Genomic DNA, 22,055 nt, shown 5'->3' on the forward strand with positions numbered 1-22,055 from the left:
TTCATGTGAACTGGCCAGGACAATTTCTTAGGCATTTGGTTCTTCATCAGAGTTACTGCCATTGTCATGATACTATTTTTCAGGCAGCTATGCATGAAAATCAAAACATACACCATATTTGCAGTGTAAAGGCAGCTAGTGATGTTTAAATACCAAGGCCAAATGCATTTCAGTATGAAAATGAACTCAAATAGAAGCAACATAGGCCTAGTTGACAGTATTAAGTATTTAAACAGATGCAAGAAAGAACAACTGCAATTCAGTGCATTTTACAAGCCGATGTGAAAATGAAGACCAGTCACAATCTGTAGAAGAAATGCACACAAAACTAATCATTTTGCACTCATTATTTCACTCATACATTCTCATTACACTCATAATTTCATTTGAGATGCTGATAATTGTGCAGTTGTAAGCAGTTTCACTCTAGAAACAAATGTTTTTGCTCAAAAATAAAAAAAACACAACAGTTTGGCAACTTCCAATGAAATTATGTTCCACCAACAAACTACATTGAGTTAGAGCAACTTACTTTACAGCATAAACTAATTAAGATGTTTTTCCAACTAATTTCGACAAAATTGAGAGGTGGACCTGGAACCAATTAATCCAATCTCTATTTCAGTTCAAATTAACAGCTAGCCTAACATAATGCTAAGTGTCTACATTTCTGTTTAGGGTGTAATAGCAAATATTTACAAAATGACGTTTGAATGGATTGCACTGACTGTATGTTATGAGGTTTGGCTGTAACTGTGAATGTTTAGTAGAAAATACCCCTATAATCAAAATGTAAGTTTTTTTTAGCTTTTAGTATGAATATGTTAGCCGTAAGGTTATGAATAAGCCGGTGTGCTCCAAAACAATGACAAATACACATTTAGGAGATTCAAAACTTACAGTCTTCTCACTTCCGCTAAAATGGATCAGGGATTTTTATGGCTTCAGCTTCTCATCACATCTTCTGTCCAATCAAACACTCTCTAGAATCTGAAGCTCCGCCCCCTCTGCTATAAATACCCCCTGGCCGAAGCGAGCGTTGACACACAGAGCAATATGGGTTGGAGTGTGTGTTCGGTTGCTCAAACGCTCCAGTTTTACTCGGTTAAGTTGGTTAAGAATGAAATGGCTAGACTTTATTCACTTCTATTGAATCCAGCGTATCATCAGCGCTCGGATTCGCTTCCATGGTGCCGTCAAGTACGACTGCAGTCTGAGAGGGAAACTAAACGCTATTGGCTGTTTGAAAAGGGGGAGGAGCCGTTCAATACGTCCCGCCTTTCAGTGTAAATGACGTCAACGCATCAAACAAAGCTGTGCGTTTCAAGGCACTTCAGTGGGACTTTAAGAAACCATCAATCTTGCAAACCCTGTGATAAACTGTGCTGTCATATGTGTTGACTCAGGCCAGCCTGTGCGGGGGTGCGGTGTGACATCATCACCAGCGTTTCGGACCCCATCACGCGCCCAGATGAGCCGTTACCACGGAAACACAGCGCTTCAATCATGTGACGAGCTGCTGATGCTCTGGGAGAGGCATGAGTCGCATTACACGTAATTACAGCGAACAGAGCGAGCCATTACTCTCACTGGCATTAGTGTCAGTGGTGTCACTCAGAGGACACACTGAAGGACCTGGCTTGAATTAGCAGTGTCTTTATAGATGAATGATGCAAATCTAAAAGAACGGGTGGCTCAGACTCAGTCCTGAGTGACAGCCGTCAATCAAACGGGAAACAAATACATTTTGCATGCTGAGAAGTCAAGTCAAGTCACCTTCATTTATACAGCGCTTTTACCAATATAGCTTGTTTCAAAGCAGCTTTACAGTGATAATAGGAGATTACAGTAACAGAGATTGGTGTGGCTTTAGAATAAAGTTTACTTATAGTTTATCAAAATCAAACGATGCATCTGTTCATATTGTTTAATAGACCCGAGCTGACATAAACTAACAGTGACCAGTTATACTAAATACTGTAACGAATGTATTGCTCATTATTAGTTGATGTTAGTCAATGCAGTAATTAACTTTAACTGATAGACCGTATGAAGCATTGCCATAACCTCATAAACAGTATAAAGATTTAGTGTGATTGCTCCAAATTTTTCCACTCGACGGTTGTTTTGTTGTCTAAAACCCTTGTTTTGGTGCAATAATTGTGTTTTAGGCGAGTAGGCAGTACTTCACTGTTTTTTACAACCTTCAAATGTGGTTTGATATTCATCACATTTAATCACAAAACACTTTATACCTTTATTTTGCGCTGTGCACTTGATTAGATTAGATCACCCAAATCAAATGTGAAATAAAACACAAAGAAACTGAACATGAGGACATGCAGACCAGCACTTTAAATTCAAGGAGAGAATCGCAACTATAAACCAGCAGAAGATAGATGGGCCAATATCCGACGTCCAAAACACTTAGGTTTGGTTCCCTGTAGAATAAGACTAACATTCAAATCCAAACTCTGCAACTTTAAACAGAACAAAACAAGAGGATCTTAAAAACATCCAACCCACAATTGCGTTTCTTTTGGGCCTGTGATGGACACGTAACTTTGAGGTCTGGCTGAATCTCAAAAGCTTCAAAGAGCAAAATACAACAGAGAATAAAGCCTTGTTCACAGCAAGAATGATAACAATTCAGAAAACTATAACAATAACTCTATTAGCGTCCGCACCAGCAGACTATAACATTGCACTTATGTCGTCTGTTGCTTTAAACGCATGAGCGTTAGATTCTGATTGGCTGTTAATGTTTTCTATCTTTTGTCTGTCGGAAAAAAAAATCGAGAGTTATTGATATCGTTCAGTAACACTTTACTTGAAGGGGTGTGCATAAGACTGTCATGACACTTTCATAATCATGACAGGACACACGTTATGAATATGACGGATGTTTTATGCATGTTTATGACAACTGTCATTAAGTGTCATTCCCTCAATTATGACATTTTTAATGCAAATATGACATTGTTTGAGAAGTCTTTGTTATGACAACTTGACATTACTAAGACAACACAACCTGTCATAAACATGTCATAAACATGACATAGCAGATTAATGATCACACTTAAGAAAGCACTCAGCTTTATGGGTTAACATTACATTAAACTGTCAGGCGGCTGGTTTTGACATTGGCTGTCATGAGGCCATTATAACTGTGTCATGAATATTTTTCTTGACCTCGACTACAGTGGTACACATTGAATTTGTAATTAACATGTTATAATGGCCTCATGACAGCCAATGTCAAAACCAGCCGCCTGACAGTTTAATGTAATGTTAACCCATAAAGCTAAGTGCTTTCTTAAGTTTGATAATTAATCTGCTATGTCATGTTTATGACATGTTTATGACAGATTGTGTTGTCTTAGTAATGTCAAGTTGTCATAACAAAGACATCTCAAACAATGTCATATTTCCATTAAAATGTCATAATTGAGGGAATGACACTTAATGACAGTTGTCATAAACATGAATAAAACCTCCTACATATTCATGACGTGTCATGTCATGATTATGAAAGTGTTATGTCAGTCTTATGCACACCCCTTCAAGTAAAGTGTTACCTATCGTTCTTCTGTGTTGTTAGTTGTAGTGTGGACTTTCTATTCTCATAGAATTAAAACGATTTAAACTTTTTAGTCTCAATTATCGTTATTTTTATTGTCGTAGGTGGATGGGCTATAAGACTAAACATTTATTGTTCACAATATATATTTATTTTGATTGCAAAGAAGAACATAAACCAGGGTTTACTGCACAAATGTAGGCTACAGGGGTCAAAAGGACCCCGGGTTAACAAAGTCAAATGTGAAAAGCTCGAAATATGATCAAAATTAATGTTCCATGGAATTAGTCTGTAAAAAAAAAAAGAATATAACTGAACACTCACTTAAAACTTTATTGGTCTAACATTTCAGCAACAAGCCTTTGTTAAGGTACAACTCGTTAAAAAATGTGTTGTGAAGTGCTTATTTTGCATATAGGTTCAATAAACAGATTTCTAATTGCTTAAGATAAGCTTGTTAATAAAAGGACTGTTTACACGACACCATTTTCAACTAAAAACGAAAACCTTTTTATATGTTTTGGCCGTTCATTTACACGACAACTGCGCTTTGGGGCCTGAAAACGAAAACGTTTCAAAATGCACGTTTTTGAAAACGATACTTTTAGTTTGTGTGTAAACTACAGAAACGTGAATTTGTGAAAATGGTGACGTCATGCTAGCCTGGTTAAAACCAGAGCATTCTCAGTTGTAACTGAGTTATGGTCTGGCAAAGCGTCATAGACAAATCATTTCCAGAGGGGCGTCACCAACGGACGTCGCGGATAGACCTAAACCCAATCAGAGCGATGAAGGAGATGACGTATGCAGAGCGGCGGAGAAACATCTCCGAGTGTTGTTCTTTGCTCGGGTTTTAACTAAAAGGAAACGTTCAAATGGCTTAAAACAGACGCGATAGCTGATTGGAACGAGTGATGTTCGACGGCGGCATCCATCTTTGTAATGTAGGCTACAAAATCTGCTTCAAAATCCCAGCGCTGTCGTCATCGTGTAAAGCCCGCCCCAACGCTTCTGATTGGTGCCTCGATTTCGGCGGATTGGAAATGGGCTTGAATGAGCTCTTTGCCAGACTAACTTTCAGAGCAAATCTAAATTTGCCGGAAGTTGTCTGGGTTTTCCCAGGCTAACGTCATGCATGTGCGTTCAGTCTATAGATGCGTAGTGTTTCTTTACAAAATGACATCGCCATCTACTGGCCTGGCATGAATAACACAGCGTTTTTAGTTTAGTTTTAGTTTTTTTGAAAGACCTTGATAAAGACTTATTGCCGTAACGTTGGTTCAATAAACTTTTAAGTGAGTGTTTTTTTCATAGTCTTCTTCCCTAACTTACATAATAGTACAGTACAATGAAAAATCAACAACAATAGTATCATTATATGATGAAAAAAAATCTCTAGTAATTCCATGGTACAATGATCGGAATGAAATAATAATCCATATACCATGATTTTTATATTTATGGTACACTCTTCAAAGAAAATTATGTCACGTAAAACAAAACAAAAAACTATAAAACGACATTATATTAACAACAGCATGATAGAAAAACGACACACTCTTTGCCACTGTTCTCTCAGCAAACCCATTTTGAATTGTCTAAAATGACATATTAATGGCAGGCTCATTTCCACATCAGCGGCGCAGTTTAACACACAGTTCAGCTTGTGTCATTTACAGTGAGCGATGTGAAGCGTGTGCTCTCCCAGCAGGAGGCATTGTGCTAAACTAACATTACCCTAGTGGAAAAATATACTTTATTGTATTATATTCCCTTTTTCATTAGTACATTGCAAATATACTAACAAAAAATTGTACCATCTTTAAATATATTAAAAGTTTATAAGCATCATGCGTTAACCTATTTTCACAATACAATTGTGGGTACACAATAATTGTACTTTAGTACATTTTCTAAAAATATATATTTTTTAAAAGTTTATTTATTTGCACTTTACTTAAATATATTTCTGGTATATTTTTAACTGTGTGCTGAAAATGATCATTGTACTGTAACAATGCATTGAAAGTATACAAAATACATTATAGTATACAAAGTATAGCTTAGTAATATTTGTTATTGAAGACAAAGTGTGCAATTTGTAGTATCTGGAATAAGCCAAAGGTGTTACTGAGCCTAACTTTTTACTCACACATATAATACACTTATGGTAATATGTTTTTAAAGACACTCGTAATGTACTTGTAACACAAATAAAGTACACTTTAATTTCACTAATCAAGCATGTAATTAGTCTCTACACAGGCATACTTAAAGTATACTTGAAGTTGTTCCAATTTAGCACACAAAATGACACTAAATACAGTTAAAGTTATGCTTTACTACAATTTAATTACAACTAAAATATACTTGGTACAAAATTAGTTGTTCCAAAATAGCACACAAGTATACTTAGCATTTGTTTTTCTTTCACCAGGGTACTCTACTACAGTACATGCGCACAGAAAAGCCTACTATAAGCTATATAAGTAACACCACGATCTTGAGAGTTGGACTCGAGAGAAGGAGAGCAGGCGGTTGTGTAACGTGTTTATTGTTTCATGTTCTCCTCACAGCTCGTGTTTGCTGCCCACTCACTTCTGCTGGCTGATTGGTTAATGAGCTCAGATGTACTCTAAGAGGAGGTGAAGTGCTCCCCTCCTACACTACAACTGAGAGCTCAACACGCCAACAAACTCCACCACCATTCATCAGGACGCCAATATGATGTATCAACATGTACAGATAATCAGCTGTGCTTATATGGAAGAAACATCTCAAGTGACTAGGGGTGTTACAATTAGGGATGTCCCGATCAGGTTTTTTTGCCCTCGACTCCGAGTCCGAGTCATTTGATTTTGAGTATCTACCGATACCGAGTCCCGATCCGATACTTATATAATACATAAAAGAAGAATAAAGATGAGCGAAAAAAAAACAGATCCAGGATGTTCCTTGTTTTTTATTTAATTCACCTTATTTTAACATTCAACAACTCTGTTAACAAACAGAGCACTTCTGTGAGGCAGCTTGAACAATCAAGTAATAAATAACATAAAATCTTCACTTTTGGACTTTAGTGCAACAGTCAATATAGAAAAAGTCTAATATAAAAACAAATAAGACCTCAACTTAAAATACCTGGCAGGCATATAAACAAAAAATAAAAAGCCTTTTAAAAAAAATAACGAGAATATATATATATACATTAGGGGTGTAACAGTTCACAAAATTCGCGGTTCGGTTCGATACGATACAGCAAAAAGAAAGAAATGCCAGAGAAATTTCCTATTTATTAAAAGAAAAAATATTTTTAAATAAGTTTGAGTTTCCCTACATCTTGAAACTTTCAGGTTTATAAATGGGGGTAATCTTTGAAGGATGAACAAATAATGTTTTTGGTAATCACATTAAAAATAACATTTAAATATATATTTATATAATATTTGAGTTTTGAAGTGCAACATTAAATCACAAAAATAGATTTTGTCTGCAGGAAAAATGGTCCTAGGAATCGTTCGGTTTGTATGCGTACCGAACCGGAAGCCTCGAACCGAAACGGTTCAATAATTACGAATACATGTACCGTTACACCCCTAATTTACATATATCCGAGTCCTGATCGGGAGGTGACGTCCAATTCCGATCGAGTCTGAAACCACGTGATCGGGCCTGATTTCCGATCGCGTGATCGGATCGGGACATCCCTAGTTACAATATAACGAAATACAGAAATGCAACAATATGTATCGTGGATAGATAGTTCACCAAAAATAAAAGTTTTGGTTGGCTGTATCAACTAATTTGAAAACATTTGAGAATTTTGTGCTCAGTGTTTTGAAAAAAAAAAAATGATGCATTTGATTTGCAATTTGCATGAAATGAAGCACATTTTACAACCTATTCACTGTGTTAACTTTGAGAACAGTGACCTGAGTTTGGAGAAATGTGTCATTGCTTTGGTTTAACTCAAAAACATTGAGGCAACTAGCATCCGAAATTTGAGTAATGTTTCATTTTTAGGGTACGCCTTAGGGTAACATACTGTATGTAACCCTGGTTCCCTGAGACACTGTGTCGCATTGTCATGCTTCCAGGATTTGTTGATGACCAAAGTTGATGACGTGCAATGCAGGAGCTCTTAACTGTCACCATCCCGGTAGCGGGATATTTAAGTTTACTTCAATATTGTTCTCATAAATCCTAATCTAATCATGGAAAACTATATATCGTTGGAAAGGTCTAAGAGTCAAGAATACATATTTGTTGATGATTTTGCAGAAAAATATATGTTGGAAGAGTAATGGATTAATATATGACAAGAGTGCGCATCAAAAAAAATCTGTATCATTACAGGTGTTTTCACCTTTGTAACAAAAAGTCAACAACTACACTTTTAATCATTCAAACTTTGATTTGCATGCTAAAAGTTCACAATAAAACATATATAATCTAGTATTTGTCAATAAAAAAGTATAAAATAATATTATCCTTTAAAAAGTATATTATATATATTATCCTCTAAAATATAATATTATCTTTTTTTATTACATCACATATTTTAGTAGTTATCATAAATTAGGTCTCGTTTGAAAGCTTACGAACTCAGAATTTATCCTGTGAAAACCGTTTTGAAATTGGATGTTGCGTTACCATAGAAACGGTACTCTAAATTATTTTATCAGGCTCCTCCCCTTTTGGGCATCATCATGTTCCATAATTTATGATCAAAACCTTTTCTAATCTTGACAAAACACATATTGTCAGAAAGGTCTGAGTCTCAAGGTTCCATATTTTGTGACAGAAGTGATAATTTGGACAGAAATGTATTAACATGTTATGGCAGAATGAACACAATTAAATTCAATGGAATGCAATGATACCCGGTGGCTATTTCTGGTATTACGCCTAAACAAAATCTCATGGGAACTTCAATTTTTGTGATATCAACTTCAAATTTGGAACACAACTTGGTTAGATATATGGCTTTGACTTTCTGTCATTTTTAGGCTGAAACCTATATTAATTTATATATATTTTAATAAAAGAAAAAATATATATTTTATTATATTTTCATAACAATAAACTTAAACTTCAATAACTTTTACATAATTTAATTCTATTAATTTATTCCACTTCAACAATAATCTGCCAAGTGTCGTCTTTTAAATGAGACCAACCGTAAGTCTTTAGTCCAAAGGGTTCACGAATTACAAGCGTTTAAGTTTGGATAGTGCATTTTCACATCAATTCTCAAAAAGGGGGGTGACAGTTAAGAGATGTGAAGGCCAAGTATGGTAACCCATACTCAGAATTTGTCCTCTACCCATCCAAGTTTACACATACTCGACCAATAGAACTGGCATGATTTCACACATGCTTCAGACATCAGGTTCCCCGGAGGTGTCCCCATAACATCAACATCTGACGCTCAATCTCATTCCCTTCTCAGGGATATGGGGTATAAACCCTAAGATGTCCTCAGTTAGGTTTCTAAAGCTAGGAAAGACCATTTTTGAGCAGTAAAATATCCCTGGATCATGGATCTTAAACGCATTTGGAAATTATATTTCACTGTCACTACAAAGAAAACCTCATGACAACTTCAAGTCATTATATGTGAGCATGAAACAACAGAACAAATGTAGGCCCGCTCTCGTAACGAGGCTAACACCGCCTGTAAGGTGCCAGCCATGTCTTCAAAATCCTTCTCACAAGCCTCAGCATTTGGGATATCTGACGGAGCGATGTGGTAATGAAGGCTACGGCTCTGAGACATCAAAGCAAACAGAAAGTGTTGCAAGGGCTCTTGATCTGGCAAAGGCCTCTTAAGATAGATGTTCAGATAAAACTCATTAGCACAGTGCTGAGGAGAGATGGCAGGAACAACCAGACACATAAACACTTCAGCTGCACTAAAACGCATTTCTATCACTTCAACTGAAACAAACAGATGCAAGCTATTTCATTTGCAGTATAGTTTAAACTGCTTTTTGAATGATGTTACGATGAAGCACTTTGCACCAGAATGCACTGCTTATTCATTCATTCATTGTTATTTAGATAAAGGTTGGGTACAAGTCTCTTATGGTCACCAAGGCAGCATTTATTTGATAAAAATTACAGCAAAGACAGTAATATTGTGAAATATTATTACATTAATGACTGTTTTCTATGTGAATATATTAAAAAGTAACACAAGTTTCTTAATTTTCCCATGTATTGATTATTAAAGCTAACTGAAAATATGAATTATTTTAAAAAATATGTATGTATTTAAATATTTTGATTGTCCACGACCAGGTCTGTGATATTCTCTTCTAGACAAGAGTTTGGTCCCTCCTTACAATGCAAGTCTGTTGGATTGCTTTGCCTCTTTAAACAAAAATAGCTCAACTCTCCTCAACAAACTGCACGATTTGAGGTGCTATTCGTGTCTCCAGGACAAACACTCATGCAGGCCGAGATAAGTGAGGAACTTGCCTTCAATAACCCTAACTAGGAGCAATAGTATAGAGTTGATAATGAACGTGAATGAGGGCATGAGTTGTTCCATGAGTCTGACATTTGGGCACATGTGCTCTTCTTATCTGAGGTCTAATCCTTTTTTCAACAGTTCTTCGAAAGGCCAACTAAAACATGAGAGCTAGCGAGGGAAATCTTCCAGACCTTGGAAACAGCAACCGTTACCCTGTCAGCACAGTAAAGGACTGCTGGCGTTCTGCTACTCTGTGATGAAAACATCCACTTCTGTTTCCATTGCTCTCGCCCGTCGACTCAAACCACAGCTGTCAGACTGTGTACGTTCCCCTAGCCAGCGTCTCGCTCGAGCTCGTCCTTCACCCACAGCGACTCTCGCTTCAGTTCTGGGCATGGCAAGACTCTCCAGATAAAGTGGCATCAAAGACTGGAGGAGAACGTCTGCATTAGCCAGCTGATATATTCTGTGCCCGCGCTGAAGAGGGCAGACTCACGCTATTAACATGACAGACCTGTTAGCACTGACCCTTGAAGAAGAGAAACCCAGACAAAACAGAGCCAAATTTGGACAGAGAACGAAGGAAGACAAACGGGCTCTTCTTTCCATTGAAGTTCCTTGCAACTCACTGTACTTCTGTGATGCATTTCTGATTGAAACGGTCTATTCAATAAGAAAAGTAAGCATGGCTTGATTTTTGACCATATGGAATCGATTAGACGGTGAAAAGTTTATATTAAGTGTCTTTACTAGCATTTAAATGAATTACTGAAAACTGCTGTTGTGCGGATGAACGGCCAGAACACAGTAAAGTGTTCAGTTAGAGCGGTGTCGTGTTAGCGGCCCCTAAGTTAATAACTAATGATCTTTGCAACGGAAGTGAATCAATCAAAACTAACTTTAGCTGGACAATAACTTTATTCTAGAGCTGCTGTAAAGCCACACAATCTCTGTTACTGTAATCTCCTATTATCACTGTAGAGCTGCTTTGAAACAATCTACAGTATATTGTACTTGGTTACTTGACTTGACTTATGCACTTGTTGTCCTTATAGGAAAATTGACCATTTACTACAAATGAAACCAAAAGGGATTTGGAGGGAACGGATGAAAAATAAGAGGGTGATGGCAGGGGAAAAGGAGAGTTGCTTGAGATAAATTGCCATATGTAGCTCTCTAACAGAGTTCATTTAAAGCATCATCAGTTGTAAATGCTCATTTTCATCCGCACAGTCACGCAGAGCCGAAGCACAACCAAAACAATGTTCTTCCGCAAAATACATGCAGTTCTGTTTTTAACTGCTAGAGGGCCATAAGTTACATAGTTGACCTTTAACGAACTTCATTAGGTCATTAGATATTGGTTGGTGTTTTGAAGAGAGATAATGTAACTAACACATTTGAAGAGTTATATTGTAATGTTTTGTCAACAATAAAAAGCATTTTTGATGTATGTAGCGTTTCATTTCTTCGCTAGCTTCCGATTTTGTTTGAATACATTTAATACAAAAATCTCAAAATCAAAATAGTATAATTTAGAGAAGAAAATGCATTACTTTTAACAAATGATTTAAGGCAGCAATAATGCTACATTTGTTATTTATAATGTATTTTTTTATGGTTAACTTGAAATAGTTAAGAGAAGAGGCGGAAATCTAGTTGCAACAGTTTATTAAACAAACAAAGATAATCCAGACAGGAAAGATGATGACAATAATCCAAACAGGGAACAGAAACGCAACTGCATAATCAAACACATGTGAAGACAACGACCGAACAAAGACAACTGAAACACAGGGGTATTTATACACAGGATAACAAGGAACAGGTGAGAGTAATCAATCGTTATGGAAACCAGCAGGCGTAACTATGGGAATTAAGTAAAACAAGAATTAAACACAGGAAGTGAAAACCAGAACCAGCAAGACAAAAGAATATCAAAAGAGGAGTCACAAACAGGGGGAACTGTGACATTAACTTAGACTAGATAATAAATAATTGACTTAGTAGATCTAATGAGCAGCACCCAGATTTTCTTCAGACAGACATATTACTGTTAAAATAATGATGCTATAACGATAGCTAAAATTTACTCCACAGCAGGTAGCAAAAGAGGAAAGAGGAAGAGAGTGAGAGAGAAAATTGGGCGAAATCAAATAATCTCTACATAGAAGAGCCCATAGAAAATTACCATTGGCATTTTTTATTTCCATGGAGTACTGAGGCGGAACGGGGATTCTCATCATATGCTAATGATCTGTAACAGGATCCAGCACACTGCACACTAGGTAGAGCTCACTGTAGGCGGAGTGAGGGTGTCTGTTTGTCATCCCTGCTGAAACAAACTGCTTAATCCAGCCAAAACTACTTTTGTGGCCTTAGCTGGCCCAGACCTGGTCATAGACTATACGCTCAATCTGATTTTTTAGCTCATATGTGATTCAGATCTGTTTTTGTCATGACAGTGTGAAAGGCACAAATCACATGGAATCTGATCTCTTCGATTCTGGTTTGGTCCACTTCCATATCAAGACAGTTGCGTAAGGTAATGGAAGGACAGTGATGTGTCAGAACTCATAAGTATTACAGTGACAGCTCTATATACAAGCAAAACATAAGGGCTCGTATCATACATGTTTAAGAACACCGCTCTAATATTGCCTGCGCATAAATTTGCTGGCTTGAATAAATGTTGCAATGTGATGTTGGTTCAACACAATGCTTGCACTCTCAGAAAATGAAACTACTACAACTGACTTAAAACCACACCGCATGAAATCAACTGGAAATTAAAGAATCAATACATCTCTCAAGATCTCAGCAGAAGTTCTTTTTGAGAATGAACAGAGCTAGATGTTGATGATTTATTGAAAATGTTTGGTCACCATTATGGTGATCAGTGTTTGATTTAGTTGGGCAGTTTGACTCTTGCCTTTTTATATGAGTTTGAGGTCTTTGTAACAGTATAACACATAATTTGTTGCAAAGAAAACCAGAAACAAAGATGATCAGGTGATATAGTTTTCAGCATTATAAAGATTAAGAATAATTCTCTAATCTTATCCCTGACCAAAACTGGCTGTTTGTTATTTAACAGATTATATTCACCTACAAATTTTTCTTGCCACAGATCAGACATTTAATTGCGGGTTCAAAAGTGATGTTGATTCAATGCAGTTAACATGGACACATTAACATTAATTTAACATTGTTTTAGCATTGTTTAACAAAACATCACACACACACACACACGATGCATTCACTCTAGAAAGTTTAAGTGTAAGAAGACAAAGCACAAATGAATGCAACAAAGAGCTCCATCTTTAGAAAAAAATCTTTAAAAGTAACTATTAAAAATATACAACATATTAAAAAAAGTGATGCCAAGTGCAGAACTACCGTTAACGCAATCATGGTGAAAATAACGTGCATGCTTATTATGATTATTATTATGATTATTACAGTAATCTGCAGGCTTTGAGGTGTTCCACGCAATAACCACCATACAATCAGATAACGCCAAAGCCTGTCATTTTGTTCTTTAGAAAAAGTATTTACAGTCAAACCAACATGTATTCAGACACCTTTAACATTTCTCAGATTATCACAGTTTATTCACTATAGTTTATAAAATGGTAGTAAAATATGAGCAGAACTCAGAGTTATCAGATCAGTGGATATTTCACTGGTTTTGTCCGTCCTTCTGTTAGACTCTCACAGATGAATTATGTTGAATATCTGTCAGCTGTTAAATGTAACTACACAATTAGATAATACCAGTTTAGCTCAACCGATTACCAAGCAATGCTTAATGTTGTTCAGTCTGTGTGTAAAAAGAGCATTAGCAATTAAAGACAAAACACTTCAGCAAAACATGGTCAGCTCAAAGTGTCGGAATAATTTCTGGTCCCAAATTTGTATAAATGTTACTGGTAGTCACTGTATGAAGAGTTTTTGGGGTATTATATGTCACAGTTTACTTTATATTGCTCTCCTCACTTACATAAATGAACTATAGTGTCCTGCACACACTAGTAAAACAATTAAAAAATGATATCTGGTGTCTGAATAACTTTTGGTTTGACTGTAAGAACCATGAACTTCTTGTTTCATGAAGTTTTTCATGAATCCGGCCCCTGGTTCAGTTCAGGATCCCTCATGTATCTCATCATCTCTCTGCAGAAGTTTGAGGAGTAATACGCTCAGTGAAACACAGGTGACCACAGGTCTGGTGTCTCTCATCACGAGCCTCAAAGCTCTTGGTCAGATATCAGAAGCCTTTTCATTGTTACACACCATTACACACATGTCCCTAACGCTTCCAAGAACATGCACTCTCTGGCCCGGCCCTCGTGTTCCCTTCCCACTCCACTGCACACACACACACACACCGTCAGCGAAGCCATCTGTGTGTGAGCTCTCCAACAGCCAGCCTGTCTCATGCTGTCCTCACTTCTCCAGTGAAGAAGTGGATGCAGACAGAGAGGTGGAGGTTAGAGCCGTCTGGAGCAACACACGCAAAGCGGATGCCCAAAAATATTTCCAGAAAAATTTGTAACAAATACTTACAAAGCACTAAATGGTTTAGCTCCGCAGTACTTGAGCGAGCTCTTAACGCATTATAGTCCTTCACGTCTATTGCGATCTCAACATTCCGGCCAGTTGATAATACCTAGAATATCTAAATCGACTGCTGGCGGGAGATCCTTTTCCTATTTAGCACCAAAACTCTGGAACAGTCTTCCTACCATTGTCCAGGAAGCAGACACACTCTGTCAGTTCAAAGCTAGACTAAAAACACATCTCTTTGACCTAGCATACACATAACACATTATAGACTTCTATAATTCAATGTTAGGCTGCATAGATTAGGTCAGCCGGAACTGGGAACACTCCCCATAAATCCAGATGTACTCGTTACATCATAAGAAGAATGGCATCTACGCTAATATTAGTCTCTCTGTTTATCCCGAGGTTTACCACAGTCTGCCGGATCCAGGCCGTATCCAGATCTGATGAAGGACCTGCGCCTGTACACGACAACAACCCAGTCCTGGAGTGTCAACAAGTAAATAAAATAAATATTTTTATGGAGTAACCTTTTATAAAAGCAATAAGCCTAGCATAGTAAAATGTCTAAAGTGGACCACTGAAATTAAGAGTTACCATTAAACTTTTCCAGGAAAGTTCGCTTTGTCACGCTGTATCGTACTCCCAAAACGAACTTCAATTTTAGCCTGATTTTGTTCGAAATGACGTCACATCAGTTTGTTCTTGTTTGTTCGCGCCAGGCATTACATCATCACGTTGGAAAGGTCACGTTTGACGTAGACTGAAGTACCGCCTCATTGTTTACAATCATGTAGAAGGAGGATCGTTCAAATTTTATTGTCTTTGTGTCAGTTTATTGTTTAAAATGGTCCTTTCGTGTGCGTATCCTGGATGTTTGAAACAATGGGGCGGCACTTCCGCCTACGTCCAGCGTGACCTTTCCAACGTGATGACGTAATGCCTGGCGCTTCGCAGACCAGCACAAGACGAACAATTGTGGTTAAAAAGTATATAAATGTTTTTTTTGTTTTAGAAAATGACGGATGGTTTCGCTAGATAAGACCCTCTTCCTCAGCTGGGATCGGGCAGAGCCGTTTGAAGCTCTTCAAAGCCCTTTGAAACTGCAATGATTTGGGCTTCAACAATTTGGTTACCGTTGAAGTCCATTGAGTGGAGAAAAATCCTGAAATGTGTTCCTCAAAAAACTTAATTTCTTTTCCACTGAAGAAAGAAAGACATGACCATCTTGGATGGCATTGGGGTGAGTAAATGATCAGGAAATGTTCATTTTGAGGTGAACTAATCTTTTAACTTACGTTGGTCAAACAGCACGATTGGCCAGCTCTAGAGAAAGCCTGTCACTGCGATGTCACTACACACATTCAGAGCTCAACGCAGAGAACGGTTTGTAATCGTGCTCAAGTGGAAACACAACTGGAAGCGATCCCCTGATTCAGTGTGTTTAAGCCTTCAGTTTGCTCATGTTTGTTCTCTGTAAGATTAATAAAGTATATTGAGTTTCCACAGTTTGTTACTTACCACCACACTAAAGCAACAATTTACAGTCACTCCAGCAAGAATTAATGCACATTCAACCAATCACTGCATTATTTTTGGCACAAAAATTAGGGATGTCCCGATCAGGTTTTTTTGCCCTCGACTCCTAGTCCGGGTCATTTGATTTTGAGTATCTACCGATACCGAGTCCCGATCCGATACTTATATAATACATAAAAAAAGAATAAAGATGAGCGAAAAAAAACAGATCCAGGATGTTCCTTGTTTTTTATTTAATTCACCTTATTTTAACATTCAACAACTCTGTTAACAAACAGAGCACTTCTGTGAGGTAGCCTGAACAATCAAGTAATAAATAACATAAAATCTTCACTTTTGGACTTTAGTGCAACAGTAAATATAGAAAAAGTCTAATATAAAAACAAATAAGACCTCAACTTAAAATACCTGGCAGGCATATAAACAAAAAATAAAAAGTCTTTTTTTAAAAATAACGAGAATATATATATATACATTAGGGGTGTAACAGTTCACAAAATTCGCGGTTCGGTTCGATACGATACAGCAAAAAGAAAGAAATGCCAGAGAAATGTCCTATTTATTAAAAGAAAAAATATTTTTAAATAAGTTTGAGTTTCCCTACATCTTGAAACTTTCAGGTTTATAAATGGGGGTAATCTTTGAAGGATGAACAAATAATGTTTTTGGTAATCACATTAAAAATAACATTTAAATATATATTTATATAATATTTAAGTTTTGAAGTGCAACATTAAATCACAAAAATAGATTTTGTCTGCAGGAAAAATGGTCCTAGGAATCGTTCGGTTTGTATGCGTACCGAACCGGAAGCCTCGAACCGAAACGGTTCAATAATTACGAATACATGTACCGTTACACCCCTAATTTACATATATCCGAGTCCTGATCGAGAAGTGACGTCCAATTCCGATCGAGTCTGAAACCACGTGATCGGGCCTGATTTCCGATCGCGCGATCGGATCGGGACATCCCTAACAAAAATTTCCCACAAAAACAAAACAAAAACAAAACATTAATCTGAGGGGGGAACGCAATATTACAGAATCAAAATCCATAATTCCAATCCCAAACAAAATGATCAATGTGTTTTTGTTTTTTTTAAAGCATAATTTTCAAATGCAAAAACCTGAAAAAGAAAAAAAAGTCATGCAAAATCCTGATAAAATGAATAAAAAAGTATGCTTGGACCCGCCGTTCACACATGCATACTCGTGTAACGCGCATCTCTGGTCCAACACAGCAGAGGGATTTTGGAAATATATATTCACTGATGTACACACACACACACACACACACACACACACACACACACACACACATCCTCAAAGACTTGACCATCTTCCATGGCTAATGTCCAGCTGACAGGAAGATACACAAATATGATACATGATATACCTTTGCCATCTGTGAGCATGTGAGCCTGCCAACTCATCCGTGTGTGTTTCTGCTCAATGACTCCCAAGAGCCACGATGTAAACACACACTTTTACTGTGAGTACCGATGCGGTCAATTAACATACAAACATGGAGGGATTTTGGGGTCCTGGGCCCCTGGGAACATAATTGTTCAGTATCACCATCCCCATTTATATATATATATTTTTTTTTTTACACTACCAGTCAAAAGTTTTGGATCGGGAAGATTTGTAATGTTTTTAAAAGTCTCTTCTGCTCACCAAGGCTGCATTTATTAGATTAAAAATACAAAAAACAGTAATACTGTTAAATATTATGACAATTTAAATCAGCTGTTTTCTATGTGAATATATAGTAAAGTGTAATTTATTCCTGTGATCGAAGCTAATTTTCCTCATCATTACTCCAGTCTTCAGTGTCACATGATCCTTCAGAAATCACTCTAATATGATGATCTGATGCTCAAGAAACATTTATTATTATTATCAATGTGGAAAACAGTTCTTTCAGGATTCTTTGATGAATCGAAAGTTCAAAAGAACAGCATTTATCTGAAATAGAAGCTTTTGTAACATTATAAATGTCTTTACTGTAACTTTTGATCAATTTAATTCATCCTTGATGAATAAAAGTATTGATTTCTTTCATTTCTTTCCCCCAAAAAATAAAATAAAAATTCTTACTGACCCCAAACTTTTGAACGTTAGTGTTTAATGTTACAAAAGCTTCTATTTCAGATAAATGCTGTTCTTATGGACTTACTATTCGTCAAAGAATCCTGAAATAAAAACGTAAATAACTGTTTTCAACACTGATAATAATAAATGTTTCTTGAGCATCAAATTGAATGTCATTGCTGCACCACGGCTCGGACTAATTCTAACCCCTGTGATATTTTTACAGTGTTTCGGGATTGAAGAAATTGAGCAGAATAGTCAGTGCAGCATTAGCATTAGCAAGCGATGCTAGTTTCACGCTAAAACGTTCTGTTGGCCACTTCTGCACACTGATAAGCATTGCTCCAAATGTCCCTTTCACTGCACATCAACTGTATATTAAACATCAGATGATGTTTTGACTGGCTGTCACATTACACAGCACTTCACGTTGTGTGTACGGAGACACACTCCTCGAGTCGTCACACCTGGTTAGGACACACACGGCCTGCTAGTCCAGGACCTGGAGAGGTAAAGACTGCTTACCTGGCATCTACTTTAACAATGGCTTTACACCTGTCCATTTTCCAAGCAGTTTATTTGAAGCTACACACTTTTTGCACTTGTATTCCTGTATGTAAAAACACATTTAATTGATAATATCGTTAAAAATAGTCTAAAAGAATATTTTTCTTGTACTAAGTGGATTATATATGCAATTTTTAAAAGTTGCTTTTTTAAATGAGTATTGCAAGTTACTTTGTTTTCCCATTCATGGACTATTAACTTAGAGGAACCGGGAGTAAGTGCAGAGGCGTTGTGTGTGCGCTGTGTGTGTGAACATGACAGTTACTGTAGATCTAGACTAAATATGCGCATGCATTTACTCATCTCACTTGCACAAAAACAGAGTCAGTATTCCTCGAAATCAATAAAGGGTGAAATGCGAACTCGTAATAATTAAATATGTTAAATTACACAAATATAGCCTACTTTTCCCCGGTTTTACACAGCTAGTCCCAGACTAAAACACAGGTTTGAGCAGTTTTAACTAAAGGCACATCTTAAAATATGTCAGTGCCATTGTTTTGTCTCAAGATGCACATCAGTAATGTTTTCTTTTTTTCTTAGACACGTTTATAAAAGTTACTTAAAGGGATAGCTCAGCCAAAAATGAAAATTAGCCCATGATTTACTCACCCTGAAGCCATCCTAGGTGTATATGACATTCTTCTTTCAGACGAACACAATCTGAGTTATATTAAATAATGTCCTGGCTCTTCCAAGCTTTATAGAGGGAGTCAATAGGTATATATTTGTGGAATAAGTCCATAAAAGCGCATCTATCCGTGATGAAGCGCATGGAGGTTAAGCACTCAGGTCTGGGCCGGTCCAGATCTTCACAGGGACGTTGTAATTTCGGAGCAGAAACAAGAGAAACAACATGCAAACACAAAGTTGGAAGCACTGAATATTTACTCATCTGCATTAGTGTTCATCAAAACCCTTTCTGATTTGGGACCTGCACACTTATCAAACGCCAACTTTGACAGATTTAAACAGATTTGTTTAACATTAGAAAAGCACCAGAGCTCTGGCAAGACCAGCACTTTCCACATTATCCAAACCATGTGTTCCTCTAATAATCAACCACCGGTGACACAACCTGAACAACCTCACAAACAACCTAATAAACCCTGGTGAAGCTCAATACATGAGGAACACGTTCAGCGGAGAACAGTGACACTAAACCACATCCTCACACACACACACACACACGCACACACACACACACACACAGGTATTCCTAACATTATGAGGACATTTCAGAAATATAATGATTTTTATACTGTACTATATTTTTATACTCAGGATTTATTTGCCCTAACCATCACAGAAAACATCATTTCACTATTCTCCCTCATGGGGACCAAAGAAAACGTCCCAACAAGGTAAAAAATGACTGGTATTACCATACTTCTGGGACATTTCGGGGACATTTGGTCCTTATAACGTAAGGTTTACCACACACACACACACACACACACACAGTACCTTGGCACTGGAAGCCTTGTTTTCCAAATCCCCTGTAGAGTTGCATTTGATAAGAGAAAGACAGAAAAAGAAGTGTTAGTCACAAAGCTGCAAAATACTATAACTTGACAACGTTCACTGTTTTAAAACATTTATTGCCCTCCTCATTAAAAGTAGGATTTCTGAGGTGAAATGTGCGAGATAAACACTTTCACCTTAATGATCGTGAAAGGTTGAATAGTATTAAAGCGGGATTTAGTCGTTAAAATGCCTGAAACATCTGTTCAGCAAATCCAGTCTGATGATGATGCTTTTCTGAATGCGTTAATGGCTCATTATCATTATCTGACTTTAGTCGAAATGAAACATTACATTTATTTTAATTATAACTATTATTGCAAATGCATGATCATAATCATAACACACAAGCCTGTTGGAATACCTAAAACTGTACAAAACAGATCATATAAAATGGCTTCATGCAGTGAAACTACAAAATATCTCCTTTTACTTTTAACATTTATGTCATTTTAAGCAGTTTTTGTCTCATGCAAACAAACCATATATAGCTCATCTAGTCAATATAACTTACACATGCATTGAAATACTAAGTAAATATAACACAACCATTATTTTCAAGCTCAAACTAGACATGCAAACACATTGTCATGCTCTTTTTTTAATGTATTCACCTCAATTTTCAATGAAAGGAAAAATAGTTAAGGTATTGCTTACAATAAAATGCATGCCAAAATAAAAAAGTAAGAAATCATAGACAGCTGTCAACTCACTCATTTAAAAGTGCATTAGCGAAAGTTTGCAGTGTAAAGCACGAGTGTGTGTGTCGAGAGAGTGTTACCAGATGAAGTCGGTGCAGTGGCTGCAGAATGTGGGCTGCTTGAAGAAGCGCGCGGTGAATTTGTGGTTTTTAACTTCGTGCACGTTCTTCTGTCGCAGAGCTCCTTTGCGCGCGAATCGATTGACGATGGTGGAGTCATTGATCTGTATCAGATGATCAGCCATCGCTATTCCTCAGGTGTGTGTGTGTGTGTGTGTGTGTGTGTACTGTACTGTACGCGTCTCTCCTGTTACCGCGCGCCTCTCTCTCTCTGACGCTGACGTCAACGCTCTCCGTCTATTCCTCACGCGACGCGACGCGAGGGTGTGCAGCGTCATCACGCGGAGGAAAACGGGAACAACACACACTAGTCTTCAGAAGCCTGTGTGTGATTGTATATTTGATAATGGATATTTATAAACATAGCCGTTTGTTTGGTCATACGTTTTATTTTAGAATCGAATGGTGCACATTTGCAAGTTTTCTCAAAACAATAAGTTCATGTCTCTGAACAATTAGTTTCTTGTTCACATCAGATTTGGATTTCTTATTGATTCAAGCAAATTGCATGTGTTTTGGCACATGTGTGCAAAAGAGTAATCTAAACATCTAAATGCTTGTTGATCAGAACTGATGAGTTGACTCCCAGTGAAACTCCAACTCTTCACAACTTCGAAACATTCTTTCATCATGTAAATAATACACATTGTTTTCAAATACAGATTGCTTATTTGTGTAAACAATAAATATGTTTCAACAAATATATTTTTTTGAATTACAAACTAAATATTTGGGAGTCTAGAATCGAATGTAAATATGATTGACAAGTGACCATACAACAATCGTATTTAACCCAACAGCCGGGTTATTACTATAAATTACCCAACGATTTAAAAAATGACACAACATTGATTAGATAGATAGATAGATAGATAGATAGAT

General features: G+C 36.9%; 1 protein-coding gene across 2 annotated transcripts in view; it reads right to left on the minus strand.

Moving 5' to 3' along the window:
* The window catches only part of prkcab (protein kinase C, alpha, b), a 257,860-nt gene extending 236,493 nt beyond the window's left edge, over positions 1-21,367 (minus strand). Inside the window, exons 1-2 of one of the 2 annotated variants that reach the window (XM_056249952.1) lie at positions 21,135-21,367; positions 20,297-20,328 (exon numbers count right to left, since the gene is read on the minus strand). In XM_056249952.1, coding sequence (XP_056105927.1) covers positions 20,297-20,328; positions 21,135-21,298 — 196 coding nt within the window. In that variant the 5' untranslated portion in view covers positions 21,299-21,367. The remainder of the gene's footprint in view (positions 1-20,296; positions 20,329-21,134) is intronic. The other variant, XM_056249954.1, reaches the window with a different exon arrangement.
* Positions 21,368-22,055: the final 688 nt, after the last annotated feature.

This window comes from Rhinichthys klamathensis, unplaced genomic scaffold, assembly GCF_029890125.1.
Source record: "Rhinichthys klamathensis goyatoka isolate OS25496 unplaced genomic scaffold, OSU_Roscu_1.1 h1tg000065l_1, whole genome shotgun sequence".
Taxonomy (NCBI): domain Eukaryota; kingdom Metazoa; phylum Chordata; class Actinopteri; order Cypriniformes; family Leuciscidae; genus Rhinichthys; species Rhinichthys klamathensis.